Source organism: Centruroides vittatus, unplaced genomic scaffold, assembly GCF_030686945.1.
Source record: "Centruroides vittatus isolate TY-2023 unplaced genomic scaffold, ASM3068694v2 scaffold_1424, whole genome shotgun sequence".
In the NCBI taxonomy this organism is placed as follows: Eukaryota; Metazoa; Arthropoda; class Arachnida; order Scorpiones; family Buthidae; genus Centruroides; species Centruroides vittatus.
Genome location: NW_027122677.1, coordinates 23,221 through 45,458, shown reverse-complemented (window position 1 = coordinate 45,458; position 22,238 = coordinate 23,221). Strand labels below are relative to the sequence as shown.

The following is a 22,238-nucleotide window of genomic DNA, read 5'->3' as shown; positions in this document are numbered from 1 at the left end:
TGTTTTTATTGCTATAAACAATTAATAAATTTTCAAAAACTTAAAAAATATATAATTTCTTCATATATGAAGAAATATAGTATATAATATAACTTTCAGAAAACCAATCATGCTAAATATGCTACTATATAAAATGTGATTGATTAATAGATTGCAAAGTATAGATAAATTATAGACAATACAGTCAGTGTTTATTATATCCATTATGAAAGTCCCTGATTCGCAATGAAATCGATCTTGGATGAGGGATGGAGAAACCAGAATCCTTTCAGCAGTAAACTATACTTTATCGTAAAGTCCTCTGGCTGAGCAAAAACATTATTTTTATTTTCCACTTATTATATTGATAGTTTCATGTTCAATTTTTCGGCCTGATTTTTTTAAATCAAATTCTTTGACATTTTAATTTATAAATGCGAAATTTTTAAACTGTTTCAACCAATTACGAGAAATTCAATTTTATTTTTCCAATTAAATTTTACTTATTTATGAGAAATAGTAGAAGTTCAATTGTTATTACATACTCAACTAATAAATGATTTTTTAAAGCTATCATAATTAAGTTGAAATAGCGGTTTAATTTTCTAATTCAATTTTCTAAAGCCTGTTTAAATCCTGCGGAAATTTTCATATTTATACTAGTTTTTAAAGCAAAATACGTCAATTTAAAATGAATCATCTCTTGAGAATGAACATCAGATTAATATGTACTGTACACGAATTCAGTTAATATTTTTACTGTATCACGTTTGTTTATCGCATGCATCTCATTTACAATTCCGAGAATACGGATTTATTTTATATTGCTGCATTTTGACTAAAAATGTTAACACGAATGACAGACGTCCTAAACTTCCTGAGGTGAAACAGAATTTACAATATTAAAGTGAAAGCGATTTTTTAAACGATAAATAAATTTATTACCTTATTACTTTATCATCTTTTATTATTAAATAAAGACGGTAAAGTTTCTGAAACGAAATAGAAACTAATAAATCGTTTTTAAAACAAAATATAAGAAAGTTTATTTTGCCATTTTTACAAATTCTCTGCAAGTTCAGGAATTTTAATCCAATTATTTAAAATAAATAAACTGTAAAAATATATACAGTACTTCACACGTCCTATTCGGTGACGACTCACTAATAAAACCTGATTTAGATCAAGCATAAACTGTCAACATATGTCGCGCGAAACTGTAACTTGCAACTCAAATGATTAATTCCGCCTAGTTTAAACCATCGCGCTTTTATCTACCAAGGTTGAGCACATATGGAAGATTTATCTAGCGATAAATCTTCCATATGTGCTCAATCTTGTATCAGAAAAATTGAATTTTTTCGGCCGTAAGGGGCTGTCCATAAATTACGTAAGAGCGATTTTGGCCATTCTAGACCCCCATCCACTCCTGTGTAGAAACTGTAATATTCTATTTGATCCCCCCTTCCCTTCCCTATCTTACGTAATATTTAGGCATAATTGTATTGAAAGATTTTAACAAAAATAATTTTTTTTAATGAAACCCTAAAAACCTTAGGTCCAAAATATATAATTATTAATTAGTTAATTAATATGTACTATAATTTATAAAAGACTATGTGAACAAATTTAAAAATATAAAAATTTAATAAATTCGAATGAACAATTTATTTTAAGAACTTTATTTTTTAATTATTAACAATCTTTTTATTATTATTATCATTAATCAACGTCATAATATTTATTTTTATATTAATTTTAATTTTCACAAAAAGACGCAAAAAACTTTGACAGATCGACTAGTTAGTGCACATGTAAAAGAAACGCATACAAAATAAAACAAGAGAAAATAGAGAGAAGCCACATTCCGTTGCCATATTGGTTACGTCTTGGCTAAGGCCAAGAAAATAAACTACATGCTGATAAAATGTGCTAGGTGCACCTGGGACTAAATCATAAAGCTGTAAAACTCTATATAATGGGGCAATACAAACAATGCTACTTTACGCGGCCTCTAGCTGGGATCATGTAACTAGTAAAAATTCAGTAGCAAGTAAATTACTGATATATATTAGAAGGTACAGATACCCCTACATATCAAGCTGAAGAAGACGCTGTCTACCAAGCAGTTCAGTGGGCCACGTCACTACCAAACAAACCTCTGTTTATCAACATTTACAGTGATTCTCAGTCTGTCCTAAAAGCTCTATTAAATCCCAATTGCAATAGCAATAAAATCACATATATCCAGCACCATACTAAAAGTCTCGTTAATAAGATAACTTTTATATTTATTCCTGGCCATACTGGTATACTAGGAAATGAAAAAGCCGACTTTGAGGCTGTCAGCTGCAAAGGACACTGATTTGGACTACACTCACATCCCTCTCTGACGTAGCAGCCTTAAAAATTATACTCATAACAACGCTACGTAAAAGTGGAATCAACAATTGTTGAGCAAAAAAACTGATAGAATAACAAGACTTTATTTTCCTAGTGTTGAATGCAGATTCTCATCACCATTTAGAGATTTAACGTTTGCTACTGCTGAACTTCTTACTGAGCATGGTAATTTTAGAAGCTACCTGGCGATGTATAACCGGGCAGAAACTGTCTCTTGCTTTTGCTCTACAGAAAACCTAGACACCGTCGACCATATGATCTATCATTGTCCAATTTACGATCAAGGTACACTATTCTGAAATTAGAAATCTTTACGCTTGGTTTCAGGTGGCCATATCCACTCGATAAGCTTGTTCAGAAGTCACTGTTTGATGCTTTTTACAATTATGTTAAAAAATATGGAAGAAAAGACTATTTATAATTTATAGTTTCTAGTTTTACATTTAGTTCTCACTAAAAACCGAATAGTAATTTATATTTACTTTGTATCATGTATTTTGGTTTATGTATTCTTAGTGTTATACACCTATAGTAGTGGGTGGTGCACACTTATTCTAATAAAAGCAAAAAACGAGAGAGAAACCACCACCGGCCTCTCTCCCATAATAAAATATATGTCTGCTAACGTTGTTATTCTATCACGTCACACCTGATGGCGTTAATACAGCGAGCGTTCTTAATAGAAACCGCCAAATTGAAGCCAAATTCAAAACTCCACCACTCAACAAGATCAAAAAATAAAAATAAGAATATTACGTAAGATGAGAGCTATTACCCCCTACCCCTGAGTAAGAAATTGTAAGAAATCCTTGACCCCCACTCACCCCAAAATACCTTACGTAATTTATGGACGGCCCCTAAGCGCAAGGGAAACAAAATTGTCTTATATTATTGTTTGATGTGTATTGATGTATATCATGATACACAACAAACCATAATACGTGTCATCCTATCATTTCGTCTATTTAAATTAGTTATTAGGGTTTCAGATCTCTAAGTTTTCCGGGATCGTCCCGGATTTTTACCGACTGACATCTAGTACCAGGAGGACTTTATTGTAAAAACTGTTCCTGAAATGAAGCCTTTTTTTCTTTTTCCACATTTTAAATGTTTTTATGTCAGTGGCAGAGTAAAAATACACATCTATTGCATGTCCTGGAATTGAAGCATCCCAGTATCTTTCGGGAAGAACTCATTTTGTCTCAGATTTTATCCCCAAGTAACTGGCAACCCTAGTCTTAAAGATTACAGAACTGCAGTTATTCTATAAATTTTGAAAAAATTAAACTATATAGTAAAAAGTTTTCAATAGGAAATACATTCTTCAAAAGAAATAATTATCATTTGATTGTGACGGAAATACGGCATTAAACAGAAAGGAAAATAGTCATAAAAGAAATTTAGGTTAAAATCGTTTTATTTAAAACATTTTAAATTTATTAATTATTGTAAAAACATCGCATTATTTTTACAGGATATTTTTTATGAATTCAGTAAGTAAATTTATGTTTCTATTAATGACGACAGTGGCTTTTTTATTAACTGCAGTCTTAATCTTTGGAATAAGGCGCCGTACATTTCTTTCAATAATAAATTTCGTTAACCAATTTACTGGAGTGGTGAATCCCGATACTTTGACAATTTTAAGTCTTCTGAAATCAGTTATATCGAATAATTCTAATTTTGGTTTCAATAGAAACAGAACAACACTTAAAATAATTTCTGCCTCTATTTGCTCGAGAGTAAAAACTGCAGAACCTGTAAATGAAGTTAGAAGTATACTAAATTGGCAATCTAATAAGATCTTCAGATTCGTAGCCATTAAATTTGCACGAAAACTAACGTTTTTATATTTTTCATCCGTGGTCCAGCTGCAATTTCCTTTTCTCTCTAAAGACATTAGCCCTTTAACAATGATGTTATTTGCCTTAAAATTATTTGATTTATATTCTCCGAAGAAAAGTGGATCGATTTCTTTCGATATATTTTTATTATTTTTCAGAGTATTTATAAGTTTATCCAGAATTTTGTTGCAATTTTCTGTAAATAAAGAAATGAAAAATTAAATATTATAAAATTTTAACACGATTAAATTTATTTAATTTAATGTAACTTACGTGATCTTACCGATGCCACGATATAAATTAAAATAATAACAGTCTTCATAACTATTTTTTGGATAATATTTATTATATGCTGCAGCTAAAAAAAATCGATTTAATGTCAATAAATAAATAGGAATTTTAAAATATTTTTGGTTACTTATTTATTCATTTCAATGCTTTATAATGATTAAGAAATTTTAATTAATAAAGTTGGCAGAGTTATTTCTATATATGGGACATTGATACTATTATATTTTGGTCATTAAAAGGCAGATAGAAGGGTCAGGTGGCATATCTCAAGAGCGAATATTAGTCAGATTTAATGAAAATTTTACACGATATTAGCATTTACAATTTAAAGACACACTCACTCCAACTCCTAAAATAAGTTTTTCTCTTTTTTATAATAATAATAATGAAACTATTTTTACATAAAATCTCATAACAGATGGAGCCATAAATACTTTTCTATACAAAATTGAAGCCTTATAGCTTCACTTAAATTCAACTTAAAAATAGTGCCACAATATATTTTTTCAGCAGAAAATATTGCATTTAGAATTTAATTCTTCAATAAAACGTATTTGGAATTTATAACGTTAAGGCATTGCACGCTTCATTTAATATTGTTTTTTAATATAAAAAAATATCAGAATTCAACAAAATTAATCCTAATTAGCAAGCTTCTAATACCCTGTTATTGTCAAGTTCAATATTCTACTATTAAATAATGAGTTATCAAACATTAAAACTTTCATAAAGCTATTTTATTAAATAAATATTCGTGACTATTCTGACCCAGGTAAAGTGCATTTCGGCTTAAAAGACCACGTTATAGCCTTGATCAGTAACATTAAAACAGCATAAAACAACGACCACCTGTTAACAGTTGCACTTACATTATAATTAATGACATAACAATATTTTAATATTTTTAAAGTTAGAACAGTACATGTATTTTTAGACATGTAAATTGTATCATTGTATAAATTTTATAATATGCTTGTTTCAAACCAATAAGTTCCTAACTGATGAGGGCTATAACATGGTATTTTAAGCCAAAATGCGCTTTAGATGGGTCAGAATAGTCACAAATATTTATTTAATAAATTAGCTTTATGAAAGTTACAATATGTGATAACCCATTATAAATAACTATTAACCTATTTAATAGTAAAAGATTCAGAATTAATTATGAATAGGCCTACTCATTAATGATAGATTCAGATAAAATGTACTGTATAGTATGTATATATACTAACAGATAAATTTACTTGCAACAATCACAAGTGCAATGGCATAGTTGTTTCATTTCTCCTATTAAATACCTGTATCATACATTTATGGCTTAAATTACTAAGAATCGGTATCTTTAAACAGAAAAAATAAGATTCGGCTTCAATATGAAAAAAATTGTAGACCTATAAATTTCCACTGTCGTCCACGTATCTGGCTAGTCAGTCAGATAGGCTGTCTGTCCTTTAATCTCGAGAATGGTGTGAGATAGAAGAAAGTCAAGAAGATATACAAACTTAGAGGCAGGAGGTGTCGATTAAATATATTCAAACTTCTGATGCAAACTAGAAGTCACATTATTTCAATTTAATGAGCTTCCTCTAAACAGAGTTAGATAGATGACCGACCGACTATTGCTAACAGGAAAAGTATGATGTACAGGGGAAGACACTACTAAAGTCAAGGACTATATTTTAAATTCAATGAATTAACAATATGATTAAAAATTACAGCCCGACATTGTGACGATGTTTATATATAAAATACCTATTAATTACCTGTCGACGCTACAAAAATGATAAATTAGCAAATACCTACCTTTACAATTGCTTCTCGGTTCGTTGTCAATCAATCATTTGTTCTATAAAACGTAAATATGACTGTCTACTTAACATATATCAAGCTATCAACAGGAAAAACATTGCCTGGAACAAATCAAAGATATTTCTAATACATATAAATTTAAATAAATAATTACTAAATATATATATAATATAACTATATATATACAATAAAAGTTACAATAAAAACGGTGTAAAAATGTAAAACTACAGTCATTAACAAGTACGAACGTAAACAACTTAGCTCTTTTTCAGTTTGTTTTCGTGTTTCTTTTGCATTTGCGTCTGAAAAGAACGGAGGTTTTGATAATAAAAATGTGTTTAAAAAGCTGATTCTAAAACTTATTTTTGTATTAAAATATTAGAAGACGTGACGCGTAATCACGCCCTATAATTCAGACTACATGTATACATAATATACATCTTTTGATACAAAATATATGCATAATATATTCTGTATTAAATTCCTTTTATGCTTCAATATGGACTGTATTTGCTTTTGTTAGATAATTATAAGGATCTTTAGGCATCAGTATATGAGATCGTTCATAAATTACGTAATGCCACCTACCCCTAAATTAGGTAACGCATGTTCTCGATCAAATAGTGACATAAACAGGTTCGCTATGCAAATCTTCGGAAACAAAAATGAATCATTTTGCTATCACAGGGTTGTTACAAGTCCTAGCATTATGTAATCTTTTGTAAATATTACTATTCCCTTCTAATGACTGTAATTATTTGCGTCGGAAGCTCTTATATAGTGAATCTGGGCCTCCTACCCCTCAGGTTTCTACATCTTGTCTCGTCTTTCATCTATTTAACTCCTTTCTCTATATTAAGAATAGACAGACAGACAAAAGACAATGGAAATTTATAGATCTACAATTTTTTCAAATTGCAACCCAATAAATAAATATGATTTGAGGTACTTTTTCGCCCTATAGACACTAAGAAAGCCTATTTAATCATAAACAGGCCTTGTTCGGCCAGGCCAACATGGGAGCAGCCGGGTGTGAAGGACAGACCCCCCAATGAAAATTTGCTGCTAAAATTTAACAACTATCTTTCAGTTGAAAGATAAGCGTTAAGAATTTAAACATTTAACTTCTAATTAAATACGTAATTAAAAAAGTTCTTACCGTAAAAATACGTTGTAATATAAATCGAGATCTGCTATAGGTTACAATGTTCTGTTAAAAATCATTTAAAAATAAATACATTATATTGGATAAGCATTATATAAGAACTGACAATAACATCAGAATTATCTATATTATATTATAAATTAATAGTATCGGCTGAACAAATATGCGACCTTGATTGTTTGACAATAGCCATCGTGATTCATATTGCCTGGCTGTACTAACAAGTGAAGTTAATTTAGTAATATAAACGGTTGAATTAAATAACTCAATACAGGCGTTATTGTAAAGGTTAATTAAATCTGTATGATAATAATTATATATAACGTTACAAAATATACTTTGTGAATATACATAAAGTATATTCGTTAATATCAAATAAGTAAATTATATATTTATATTTATATTTGTATAATATTAAATTATATTCGACTAATAGTTTACGCAGCAAAATTTTTCTAATTACATTATTTAAAAATTGTAAGTAAATCATTTTAAATATTTAAATATTCAAAGCTTATGTAGTTTAAAGTATAAAGTAGCAAATGCAATTTACTACTTTATAAACATGAACATTAATTGTTTCTGATTATACTTTAATTTTGTGTATTTGGATGATAATTTGATTTCTATTAAACTATATAAGTCGTTTAATAATTACCGTATATTCAATTTTATACGCAATGCAAACAATAACAATATAATAAAAAATAAATCATGATTTGTTGTGATAAATGCAGGGTGTGACAGTGGAGTAAAGTGAAAAAAGCAACTGCTTGGTTTGAACACAGTTTAAACTAAGCTGTATATACTACACATACCAAAAAACGAAGGGAGATAAGGTATGAAGTACAAGAATGTAGTTATATAAAGAAAAGTCTAGACATCATCTGGAATGTCCCTAGGAGAGTGTCATGATACTATCACCAACAAGATTAATGGATTGAAACCATTTATAACTATATTTGACTAATGACAGCCCGCATTGCGGGGAAGAAGAGACGACGGCGCACTACTGGTCGCGCTGTCCCAAGTACGCGGCGGCCCGGCGAGAGTTGGGCAAGAGCCTGTCGGTGGACTTTACCGTGGTTATGTCATTGACCCCGCTTTACTGGCCGAATGCGGCCAAAAATCCAAAAGCTCACTTAGCAAGCCTAGAGACTTACATCATACGAACAGGCCGCTTCTCGTAGGAAGGAGGCGCCGTCTATCGGAGAAAAGGCGAATCAAGGCCGTAATCTCCATATGAACCAGGAGGAGGGAGAAAGAAAGAAAGAAAGACTAATGACAGATAGCATTGTATTTTAGTTGATATAGCATAGCAAATATTTCAGGAACTGAATAAAATTTTTACGATAATAACTTATAAATTATAGATTTTAAATATTTATTGCTTTCTTTATTATAATATAGGATACAAAAATATGTTATTGATATAAAATTCACTTCAAAAAATGTGATGAAGATTTACAAGCTAAAAGTTCTATCTTTATATTTGTATATTCTGTATTTCATTAATTATTTTCTCAAACACTTTCTTAAGATTTACCCTATACAAGTAAATGTATAGTAATGTATACAGTAATGTATTCAGTCGTGTTGGGTAACAAGGCAAGAAGCAATGCTCTTGTTCTTATAATGATACCAGCCTTGGTGCATTACCGTGTAAATTATCTTTTTATAGTAAAGATTAATCGACCGTGATTTAAAATAATTTAATAAGAATCATATTTACGCTAGGGATTGTATTACAATTAAACGGCTTTACCGATTTACCGGTAATTAATTAGAAATGCATAAGTAAATATCCCAGTAATTTGATACTTTTCAGAGTAAATTCAATGAAAATATCCAAATACGTAATAATTTTTTAAATATTTATTTGTATCTTTTTTATATTTACCTATTTTTTACGGTTTAAATTGTATAAATTTACACACTAGTAATTATATAGTTTATTCATATTTATTTCTTACCGGTGGGTCTAACTAACATTAAATAAATGTATATACATTATTTCAATGAAAAATTAGTTATTCACAATATAGTCCTTTCAAAACATCACAATACTTTCGCTAATATCTTTTGAATTTGTGTGATAACTTTTAATAAACAATTTAAACGTAATTAAATATATATTTAATGCCTTCATGAATATCTTTTTTGTTTTTTTTTGTGAAACTAAAAATTAGGTTAAAATAAATCATCTATGTGATAATCAAACTTCATAATTATTAATAAAAGGATTTTTTATGATAGAAACAAACAAACAAACAAAAACAAACACGCGTATGTGTGGGCTTATGCAAATATAATTATTTAATCTTTTGAGTTTATGAAATTATGTATTCATATACTACTTTCAAGTTTAAACATATATATAGTGTTATCATATTTATCTGCCTCTGATACAATGATAAAATATCAGGTGATGATGCTAACACGTGATACACACAATTTTGAATGAGTTGGCGTGTATTTTTTTTACCAGATGACTGAGAATATCTTACTTATTCCTGTTTTGGAAACATTTATATAAGTTTCCAAAAAATAACACTTATTTATTTCTTAATTAATATTTTATCGAATAGAATTTTAAAAAATTCTTCTTGATACAAGTTACTATTTTGTTCAAGAATATTATGCAAATTTTGAGAAAGAACATTTAGAGGGAGCCGCTCGCATGATCTTGGATAGTTTTTCTGTGGAGGGAGAAATTTATCATTACAACGGCATATTTTTTTAAGGTTGGTGAGTAAATTTTTTAAATTTTGATTTCAGTCAAACAATGAAATAATTTTTCGTAATTTCTAGGATAGAAAATGCAATCGGCAAGTTCCGTAAGAACAATGAGTTGTGTACTCATTTTAATTTTGGGATTTCTTCATTTTTCTTATGGTTCTACGGATGATCACGGAATGCATGTTTCATATTCCGAAAAGACTTCAGACAAACACATATATTTTAACAAAACTATAAACAAACAGGACAACTTATACACAAGAATTCGTATAATTGAGTGTGTTTTAGCTATCCTAGTTATAGCCTTATTGATAATTAGCATAATACTCTATATGAAATCTACAAATAGTGAGGTTAATCCAGAAGGCAAAAGTGCTCTTCCTAACAATTCAAGAAAAAGACTGAATAAAGAAAGAAGAATAAAGTTGAGAAGTCAGAATGAAGATCAGAAAAACACATTACCAGTAAAAAATTGCCAAGACCCATCTAAACCGGAGAATAGATCTTCACTGACGAGTATAAACAGAAACCCATCTGAGCCGGTGAATAGATCTTCACTGACGAGTATAAACAGGGATCCATCTGAGCTGGTGAATAGATCTTCACTGACGAGTATAAACAGAAACCCATCTGAGCCGGTGAATAGATCTTCACTGACGAGTATAAACAGGGATCCATCTGAGCTGGTGAATAGATCTTCACTGACGAGTATAAACAGAAACCCATCTGAGCCGGTGAATAGATCTTCACTGACAAGTATAAACAGGGACCCATCTAAGCCGGTGAATAGATCTTCACTGACAAGTATAAACAGGAGGAAAAAAACAATTTTAAATGGAGCATTCAACCAAAGTTTTTCTAATCCCTTGGAGAAATACGGAGTAGTAATATCGTTCATTCAGAGAAATCTTCCTCCAGTTCCGTCAGTCTTGGAATTATTTCTAAATTCCTTTTTTCGTAAACGAAGAGCCTTCCAACAATGGTTCGATAATTCTTTAGAAAATCTTTACTCGATGACATAATGACTATGCTTTTCTTTTAGGATTTATGTAATTTTTTAGCATTATTTATGTAAGAGACTTTTTTAAAAAATATTATATATTATTTTTTAAAATAAAATTTTAAAAATAATATTTGTTCGTACGAAATAATTTTTAAATTTTTAACGAAATATAAATCGGTTTCGAATATATCTACAATATGCCGTGAGAATAAGTAAGTTTGCGCATTCTCTCATAATAAAATTTTTGACGTATAAACATCTGACTTTAAATAAATTCCCACTGTCGTCAGATGTCTGTCCGTCTGCTCTTTCTTAATCTCGAGAACAGAGTCAGATAAATGAATGTCGAGACTAGATATGAAAAGCATAAGGGCAGGAGGCTTCGATTAGCTATATAAATAAATGTCCGAAGCATAGTGGAAGTCACGTTATTTCAATTCAAATCTTTTCCCTTAAAAGCAATTAGATGACCGGCACAACTGCTGAAGGAAAAGTATAATGTATAGGGACAATACACCTCTAATTTGAAGGCGTAGAGCATATATTTTAAATAAATTAAAAAATATGACTAAAAATTGCAAATGATCTAATACAGTAATCGCAGGATGGCATAAATATAATTTACGAGCAAATTATTTATTGTGACATTATCACAATGCTGGCTGCATTCTGAAAATTTTTCGTGATAATTAAGACCGAATTATTCCATCACTAGTGTTGAGTTTCGCTTTATGGCTATGAAGTCAATCTTTATTTTATAAAATTACTGTTGTAGTCTATATTATATAAACTGTTTCCTAAAACATTAACAAAAGTTAGTGTTAGGCTATATTTTCTGTAATATGTTGCAGATATAATTAGATGTCAAGCGTATCCAGAAATAAATATTCACAGAGCTCGTTATATTAATGCCTAATTTTGATAAAATCAAGATAGAAAATAACATAATTATACTTTCATATGTCTATATTGTAAATTTCGTACGCATTTTAATTTTGGTTTTCGTTTCTGTCTTAACAAAGCCTTTTATTAACAATTACGAAACCGATTTATTCGTTTCATGTGATTATAACATAGGTTATTCATTTTAAACTACTAGACAAAAATTTATAGGCTATATAAAATTGAGAAATTAAATTAATTAATTAAGCTTAAATTAAAAGTTATCGTACAAATGAAATAATATTAGGGAAAGTTTTGTGATATTTTGAATGGACTATATTGTGAATTATGCATCTTTATTTGAAATTTCATTCAAACTAAGTATATAAATTAGACTTCTTAGTGCGTACTGAGCGGAAAGAGGTCTGTGACTGTGATCTTCTCTTGGGAAGAAAAAAAATTACTCCGTTAGTAGCTGTCATTATTGTAAAAAACGTTCAATTTAATACTTTTAATAAATGAAAGGCAACGTTTTAAAAATATAATAACCGAAATCAATTAGCTTATATAAATTAGACAGCTTTCAAATTATTATCTGTAAAATAAAGTAACTGATTACTTATTTTTATTAAATTCTATAAGAAAAAAATTTAAATTTGAATATACATTCTGCATAAAGAACTTGAAAATGACAAATTTAATTAACTTATTTATTTATTAATCTTTACATTTATTATAAAAATTGTTTTCTTATAAACATCTTATGCTAGTCTACTGACTGAGGAAGCTTGACAGTTACATACTGTTTACATTCAAAATTAAATAATAAAACTACTAATAATTATATTTATATTGCACACATGTTGAAAATTTAATGATGAACGACATTTGTCAACAAATAGAGAGAGCTGGAGACGAACGCAGACAAGTAAGTCATGAACAGTATTATTCTAACACAGGGTGCACAGCAACTTGTTGGATTTTACAAATCAAAGCAATGAAAGTAAGTCTGATAAATGAATAGAAAGTGAGACAGTACCCAGGCAGAGAGACCTGACAGTATAGAATGTGTCCTCCTCAAAATGCGATGCAGCACTCACATCATCGTGGCATGCTCGGCACCAAGTGATCAAATCGGTGACTTTTTCTTGCTATCACTACAAGCAATTGTGTTCTTTCTTAAGTTTTGCGTAAGTATTACAAATACAAGACAATTAACTAGTGTATATATTAGACCTAATATATGTACTGTAAATTTGTGAATACTTAAGATAACTGAATTATTAATCACATTCCAAAAGTTTTCTTAGTAAGATCAGTAAGCAGTGGTAGATTGTCTTTGATTATTTTTGAGACTTTTTCATTAATAACAGTCTTAGCTTCTGGTATAAGTGTATCTGCAATACTTTCCATAATTTTTTTGACAAACCAATTGAATATGGAGAATCCTGTCACTTTTACAATTTGAAATCCTTGGATAGTGGTAAGATTAAATAATTTTAAATTTAATTCATCTAGCGAGTAAGTAGTACTAAGTTGGAGAGATGCTATTATCTTATCGACTGTTATATTCATAGTACCAGAAAACGAAAAAATAAAGTCTAATTCATAGTTAAAGAACATTTTCAGGTTAGTTGCTATTAAATCCGTATTGATATCAATATCTTCGTCTAAATACACGGTGCAACTTCCGAGTCTTTTTAACGACTTCAATCCTTCTACAGTTATATCTGATGCCTTGAAGCTTCCGCTCTCAAATCCTCCTATTGGAGCAGAATCGAATGTATCTTTTGTCATCGGATGCGTTTTCAATGCCTCGATAATATCATCCATAGAGCTGTTGAAATTCACTAAAAGTATGAAACACGTGATATTAATGTAACATTTATTTAATGGAAAACTCGCTTTTATATATTGAACAATTTTCAAACATGAAAATAATTTACTTGAAATTTTAAATAACAAAATTGAAAGTATTCCTATATAATAAGGTATTATTTTTTACTTTAAAGGAATGTCATAAAGAATATTTTGATGCATTGTATAATATTAATAGAATTTACTTACTTGATGTAACTGATGTTACTGATGTTATACAGCAAATTAAAACGATTATAGTCTTCATATTTGAAATTAGTTATGTTCAAATCATTCATTCCTAAAAATATATTATTAAAATAAATTATATATTGAACTTTTTCTGAAATAATAATTTAAATTATTTTTTGTAATTTTTTAAATAATTTTTATAAAAGATTAGAAAAAAACAAAAATTTTAATAAGTATTAAAAACTAATTTAAATTAACTAGAGTAAAACCACGCATTGTAACCACCTTAGTTACGTCATCACCTCGTTTATTTGATCATCTCTGAAATTCCTAAGTAAAATTGTTTAAAGTTTTAATACTGTATAAATCAAATTCCATCTTGGTAACCACCTCACTCACGTGACAAAAGTATGAGTGACCTAAAGTGGCATTTATCTCTATTTATGTAAGTAACAGATTAGGAAAACATAGCATTTGTAAACTCAACGTATTGTAACTAATGGTTCTTAAACTCTCTCGGCCCACCAGATGCCAAGCGGTTCCGTCGTCTTGAACACTGGTAGTTCGATCATGTTTTCGCGCCTTGCCAGGATAGGTTGGGCACGTGGAGTTTTCTGGGTTTTCTCTATATCTGTAACGCTTGAGTAGGGGCCAGTTACCTTTAAAAAGACCCCGGATGGCATTCCCGTGGGCGGATCGCCCAAGTGTTGCGTTCCCATAATATAACTTAAACTTTTTCAAGCTGCAGTTTCTTGTATGAAATATAACCCGCGACCCCTGTTCCATTGAGTAAATTTATTTAATTTTTTCTTTGTATTGTATTTTTCTTTCCACCGCATAATCAATTTTTATTTTCAACTGTTTCCATGATATATAATAATAGTAACACATTCCAGCCAAAGAAATTTTATTTAATTAAAATAACGTTACTGTTTCCAGTTTCCTGAGTCCATCCCCACTTTAAGAAACTCTAGTTTAAAACATTTTAAGTGAAACTAACCTTTGCTTTGGAACAGTTTACTGGGTTCACTCCCATAAATGACGTCATTAAACAATCTTATCCTCTTTATGCGTTATCCTGGTTTTCATCGTTATTTCGGCTGTAATGTGAGATATATCGACAAAACCTGGGCTCCTAAAATATTCTGTAATTCATGCAGTCGGACACTGAGTGGATGGTTGAAGGGCAGACGTAAATCAATTCCTTTTGTTTTCCTATGGTTTGGAGGAAACCTCAGAATCACGTCAATAATTGTTACATTTGCATGAACATGACATCGAAGACATTACAGCAAAATAAAAAATCAAGATTCAATATCCCAATAATCCATTTGTGCTTCGACTACTACTCCATGAAGAATCGATGCCAGTACCGTTTGCACTTCTAAATTTCATCGAAGATTCAACAGAGGAATTCGATCCTGAAGACGTCTCGCCGAAATGACAATCAAGTTGTGATGAGCGCCTATCATGGATTTCCACAAAAGAGCCACAGCTTATTAATCACTCTCGATTGAATGATCTAATTTGTGATTTTGATCTTTCAAAAAGAAAGGCTCAACTACCTGAATCACGTCTCCGGCAGTGGAAAATTTTGGGGAAACGAGTTGTGTCAAGTTATAGAAAAAGGGAATCAGAAAATATGAACTTTTTTTAATGGAGGACAATCTGGTATTTTGCAACGATATACTGCATTTGTTGGAGGAGCTTCAGATGCCACAGGATTCTCGGAGTGAAGATTATTGACTCATCAAAGTTTAGTCTTAAAGAAATTCTGCTGCACAATGGTAACAACATCCGATCATTCTGGTCGCTCACGCTGTTTACGTGAAAAAACTTACGACAAGAAAGTAATGTTGGAAGAGATAAAATACAATGAGCGTGAGTGAAATGTATTTGCTGACTTCAAAGTTGTTGCAGTGTTAACAGATCTTCAAGAAGGATACAGAAATTTTTCAGTTTTTTATGTGAATGGGATAGAAGAACCAGTCAGTACTTGGTAAAAAAGTGGCCCGATCGCGCAGCATACATGAAAGATCAGAAGAATATTGCTTTCCGGCTCTGGTGGAAAAAAGTAAAATTCTTTTACCTCCTCTTCATGTCAAGCTCGGTTTGATGAAAACTTTGTGAAAGGTATGGACAGAGAAGGAGAAGGCTTTGCTTACCTGAAGAAAGTTTTCTCATTTGAGCCATGAGAAAGTAAAGCAGGAAATTTTTGTGGTCCCCACGTAATATAGCTTTTGAAGGATCCTAGTTTCAAAGAAAAACTTAACCCAGAGGAAAGGACATAGTGGGATGTATTCAAAAACGTGAGAGCTTGGTAATGTACGAGCTAACAATTGTGAGGAAATTGTGAAGTTGGTTACGTTGTACCAACGCTGGGTTGCAATATGGCACCTGTCGTGGTCGGAATCTCGAGACGGGCGATTCTCGCCTTTTTGTGTTATAACGTATTTCGGTAAATTCAAATTGATAGCCGTTGGAGAGGAGTCCGTTGGTGAGCGACCGTTGGAACGGCGGTTAGGATAACGGCGTTGGTTTTGAATTAAAGAGCTACTATTGGTCAACGATATTGTACGTTGGGCCGGTGAGCTGAAAACTTCGTAGCGCTGATTGGAGGACGGCCATGGACTCCGACCAGTATAAAAGGAGTAATTTTCGGTGGGAAAGAGGTTCCCTTTTGAAAGCTGAAGGCGAAGGCTCCCGTTTTGAATCCCGAAAAGAGTGGACTCACGTTGGACTGTGACGTACAGTACTGTACTTTCTGTTGTATATTACTCAAGGTTTTTTTTTTTTTTTTTTTTTAAACTCTTTCCGCCCTGTGGGCACTAAGAGGGCCTCTTTTAGTAGGCCCATTATGGGTTCGGCCAGGCCCACAATGGGGCGACCGGGTGGTGAGGGACGGGGCCCGACATATCCGAACGGACCACCCCCCGAAAAATTCCTGGGGATTATTCGACCCGTTCGGATTCGATCTCGGGTCCTCCAGAGCGGTAGGCTGCCACCTTTACCGCTCGGCCATCCGGCCGTACTCGAGGGTTAATAATATAAAGCGAATACAAATAAAAATAAGTTATATTTATTTTATATATTTATACGTTTTTTCTTCTATGTTTTAGCTATTTAAGCAACATGTTAAATACATATTTGGAATTATAATGGTTTATTAACATAAATCCGCCCCTTAATTCTTAATCATTTAAAATTTATTTTGTTTTATTTTTTGGATAATTGGGAATATAAATAAGAAGTGATGTGTTAAATAACATATCAATTTTAATTACCGTATTTTACGGACTATAAGACGCACTTTTTTCTTCGAAAAATTGCCTCCAAAATTCAGGTGCGTCTTATAGGTATTTTTTAAAAAAAATTGCTTAAAAATTAAGGTGCGTCTTATAGTCTGTAGCGTCTTATAGTCCGTAAAATACGGTAAATAAAGTAATTTTTTAAATTCTTCTAAAAGTGTTGGAATGTGAAAAAGTTCGGTTTGCTTTATGGATTAGAAACATTATTTTCCCAAAATATAATGCCCATAAAAAACAAACAAACTACTTCAACATTAAAATGAGTTTTAAAATTGAAATCGATTGTATTTAGTTTTTTATTATAAAGGAAATGTTTCGTCACAGCCATTATATCTATATTAATAAAAGTCCACAGGAATTCATATAAAGAATCTATTGATTCTAGCTAGAAATGCTTCCATGAATTTTTCAATTCTCACACTTCACTTTATTATAACTTTTGTGTAGGATAGGCTTTCCTAGAATAAGAATCAAGCTCAACATTTATTATTCTGTATACGCAAAGAAAAATAGTGTCATAGTTTCCCATCCATGACGAAGTATAACGTAATGCATATGCTCATTACAAAATTATAAGGTATGTTTAAACTGTTATAATCTATTTGAAATTTCCAACAATTTTGCAAGAGATCTGAGTTTATAAAAAACAAAATTCGTTAAAAAAATGTCTTGAGTTTTCGAATTTTTTAATTAAGGCAGCGGGGTGATACACGTTTAAGAGCATTTTTTCTGGGGAATTCTGTAGAAGAGTGTTTTTTTTATTATTCCATTTTATTTATTACTTTTTAAACTATAATCTTTTAAAAATACAAAATAAATGTACAGTATTTTAAGAAGTAATAATAACAAACGAATAATTATATTTGTATCCATCATTACAACGCCTCTTTATTCTTTATACTTAATGCTAATACAGGTATACCTCGCCTTACGTCGGTAATTGGTTCCAGAAGAGGCGACGTAAGCCGAAAAACGACGTAAGTCGAATTTACTTTTGTAGTTACGACGTAACTCGAAACTATGGAGGAAAACGCCAATAATGAGCACTTAAAGACCGCTAAATAAGACGACAATACGGAAACACAGATGTTTTCATGTTTCCTTCTCTAGGATTTATGATGATTATATTAACATTTACTGTAAATGTACATATTTTAATATGATTTTATGTGCTTTTAACGCTTTTCTAGTGATATTACGACTTCAATATTTGTGGCGGACGGATGTAAAGTCGAATAAAATGACTTAAACTTGATTTTTATTTTTCCATATACTTTTTTGACAAACGACGTATAATCGAGAACGACGTAATTCGAAACGAAGTAACTCGAGGTATACCTGTAGATAGTACAGACATAGTTCATATGTTGCATTGAATAAGCGTGGCAAATATTACATTTAATTTAAATTTTACACGCTTTTTATTTGCAATAAAGATTTTTAGCAAATATATCCGCTGTAATCTAGAGTATAGACTATGTCTTGTCTATACGGCTAGTAACTTAATAATTCTATTCGTAGTTTGGCCATTTTGATTAGGAAAATACTTTTAGTAATCTTATACCTAAGTACGATAACATTCAACTGGTTTATCTACTAATCTATGGAATAGTTACTTACCAAATAAAGCATTTAAGTATTTGTTTTAAAAGTCTTTACGATAGTGAAAGTTATTTTTAATAATTTGTTATTATAATTAAGTTAATCAAAATTATATATTTATAATTTTGAATATTATTGCATCAATAATTACTCGAAAATCTTAAATTTGGCGATAACATTCTCACTAATTACAGAAGACACAATATAACTTTCATTATACGTGCCTTGTTATTCACGAATTTTCTAATTTAAATACAATTATTTAATATTGGACTTAATGGTCACTACAAATAAAATTGATTTACATTTTAAGTCATCAAAATTAAATAACAAAGAGAAAATTTGAAAAATGTGAGGTGGATACTGATAGTTGTAATTCGTTCATTAAGATTATGCTTATATTTGAGAAACTGAGCACAATGGGATTTAGATAAATAATTTTTTCATTTAAAATAATACTAAAATTTGCGTTTCATGTATTTTTGAATAATAAAAGTCAGTCTTTATTGTAAATTTTAGAAGATAAAATAAATGAAAATCCGAAGATATCATTAAAACATCGACCAGTTACTAATATTATAAATTAGAAGTTTTTATAAACACTTCGTTCTTCTCAGCATAATACAAATCTAAATAAATTTACTATAGCAAAAAATCTGGCTAATTAGCATAATTATATAGATATTAATCATTAAATACGAACAGACTAGAAATATAAAAATTATTCAGTCAACAGCAGCAATTTTAATTTATTTTTGCTACTGTAAACAAATTGTTAAACATCAGTCAATGCACGAAAAAATAACAAATTGGACTGTTTTTATTTTAACGTTTTTATAATAATTTAATACAATTAGAAGATGAATATACGACTTCAAGTTTAGTATTTTAAAATTATTCAGAGAAATAAACTGTAATTGTAAATCAAATTAATTTGTTTAGTAACTTATAAAATGGAAGAGATAATTCTATACTTTAAAATATAATGTAAGAAAATATGTCACGTTAGAAGTTCAATATATTTCTTACAACCAATAAATAAATGTTCAAACGAAAAAGTTTACCTGAATAAATAAACTAAGCCAATATTTCTACTTCGTTTTCGAAGTTACGCAAACCACACCAGAAGAACTAACGCAACTTTAAAGCCATCGTTCATTTAAATATGTTCAGTTCTAAAAAATTCAATCTCGAATTTTGATTCGTAACATCCGCACGAATTATTTTTATAAGGTAGAAGAATCAATAGAGCGAACATGACCTTGTCATTGGTAGCTGATAATGCAATTTGATGTAAATGGCATTACATTTTTTATCGCATTGTATACAGAAGGTTTAATGTTTAATGTATTACAATACACTTAATAATAGCATTGTTGACATAAATCTGTGAGAAGGACACTATGACTATTTATGATAAGATAAGCCCTATATAAATTTTGTGTTTTGATTAATCAAATGTTTACAGTTTTTCCTGAATAAACTTTATTTTTAAGTTTATTCTAAGTATAAAATTTTTATATAATACGTTGCACAGTGTAATAAACAAATATATTATATATTTGTAACAGAAGAAGTCTTTTAATTTTTGAAATTTTTGAAAATAAAATTACAATTATTTCGCTTATACAATATAATCATTATTTCAATACTTTATTACAGATACAAGTAAATTACGCATGCATGTATGTACATTTTAAACGAATATATCCTTACTTAATTTTATTTGTTTGTTTATAGACCGTAACTACGTTTTCTTCAGCATTATAATGCTGTTTTAAACAACATTCTGACTCAACTTAATCGATTTTTTTTTAATTATTTTTTATGTCATAAAAAGAAACAAAAATGATAAAATACATTTCTTTTTATCTTAAAATACATTATATGACAAAATAAAATGCATCATAACACATCATAACTACATACTTAATTCAGACTTACCATTTTCAAAGATCAAAGCATTCTTAATTATTGCAACGAATCATAATTAATTTCATAGTAAAATTACGTTATTTAGTATACTTATTAAGATTATTTATGAAAGAATATTTATAGATAAGACAGAACATTTGATAGCAGAGTATTCATTTTATCAACAAGAACTCAAAATTTCTAATTTTTGACAAAATTAATTGCTAAATAGCAAATTTTTAAATAAATTATTTTTAATTTATTTATTATTCATAATTACTTTAGTAATTATTATTCATAATTACTTGAAATTGAATTGTGATGAAAGAATTATAGCTTTGATTGTACTTATTAGGTAGTGTCTGATTTTATGTGTTTATATAAATATAATTCAATTTTCTCTTATTATTTTCATCTTCTTCGAATGAAATGAAAGCAATAATTTAATTACAATTTAAATTCGTCTCTAAACTAATGTATATTTTGAAGTTTAACTATTATAAAAATTCGTGTTTCCTTAATAATTTTAGCTTGGCATTCAAATTATAAATACTATAAATTTCATTATACTAAATATAATAGTCTTCTTTTATTATTCATTACAGGAAATAATAATATATCGTATAGAAGAGATATTAATTAATTCAATACAGTTTAGTCTAAGTTATTCACTGTAACCTGTAGTCATTAAATAAGTACATATGTTCAGATTTAATCTGTTTGAAACTTGTATTTAATTCACCTTTAAGAAATTTTTTTTCACATTTTAATAATATAAAAAATAGAAAAATTTCTGATGATTTAATATTATAATAAATTTTCAGTGTTTTCAAATTTTTTATCATTGATATGGAAATTCTAAACACATTCACGTTAGGAAAATCTAATATTTTACGAGCATGATGAACCAGAATCAGTTTTATAATAGACAAGTAGTATAGAATAATTCTAATAATGCAACAATAGAAGTCCGTTATCGTTCATTCGGAACGAAATATTGTATAGAAGAGGACATTACTTTTTCTATTACGCTTTTAACGCGATAAAGAAAATAATTTCGATCCAATAATGAAAATTAAATATTGATATAGAACGAAGTAGCCCAAAATGATGCTCTAACAAAATTTCCACACAAAGAACAAGAATTTCAAGATATAACTGTGATTATTTTATTAAACAAAGGTTGCTATAGGTCTCGTACTCTCAGCGACAAAATTTAAGTCTTTGACACTTACTCCTTAAAATAACTG

At 29.6% G+C, this 22,238-nt stretch overlaps 1 protein-coding gene across 1 annotated transcript; it reads left to right on the top strand.

Moving 5' to 3' along the window:
* The first annotated feature begins 10,562 nt into the window (after positions 1–10,562).
* LOC136986939 (uncharacterized) lies at positions 10,563–11,252 on the top strand. The gene has a single exon (XM_067284579.1). The coding sequence runs from the start codon at positions 10,563–10,565 to the stop codon at positions 11,250–11,252; it is 690 nt and encodes a 229-aa protein (XP_067140680.1).
* Positions 11,253–22,238: the final 10,986 nt, after the last annotated feature.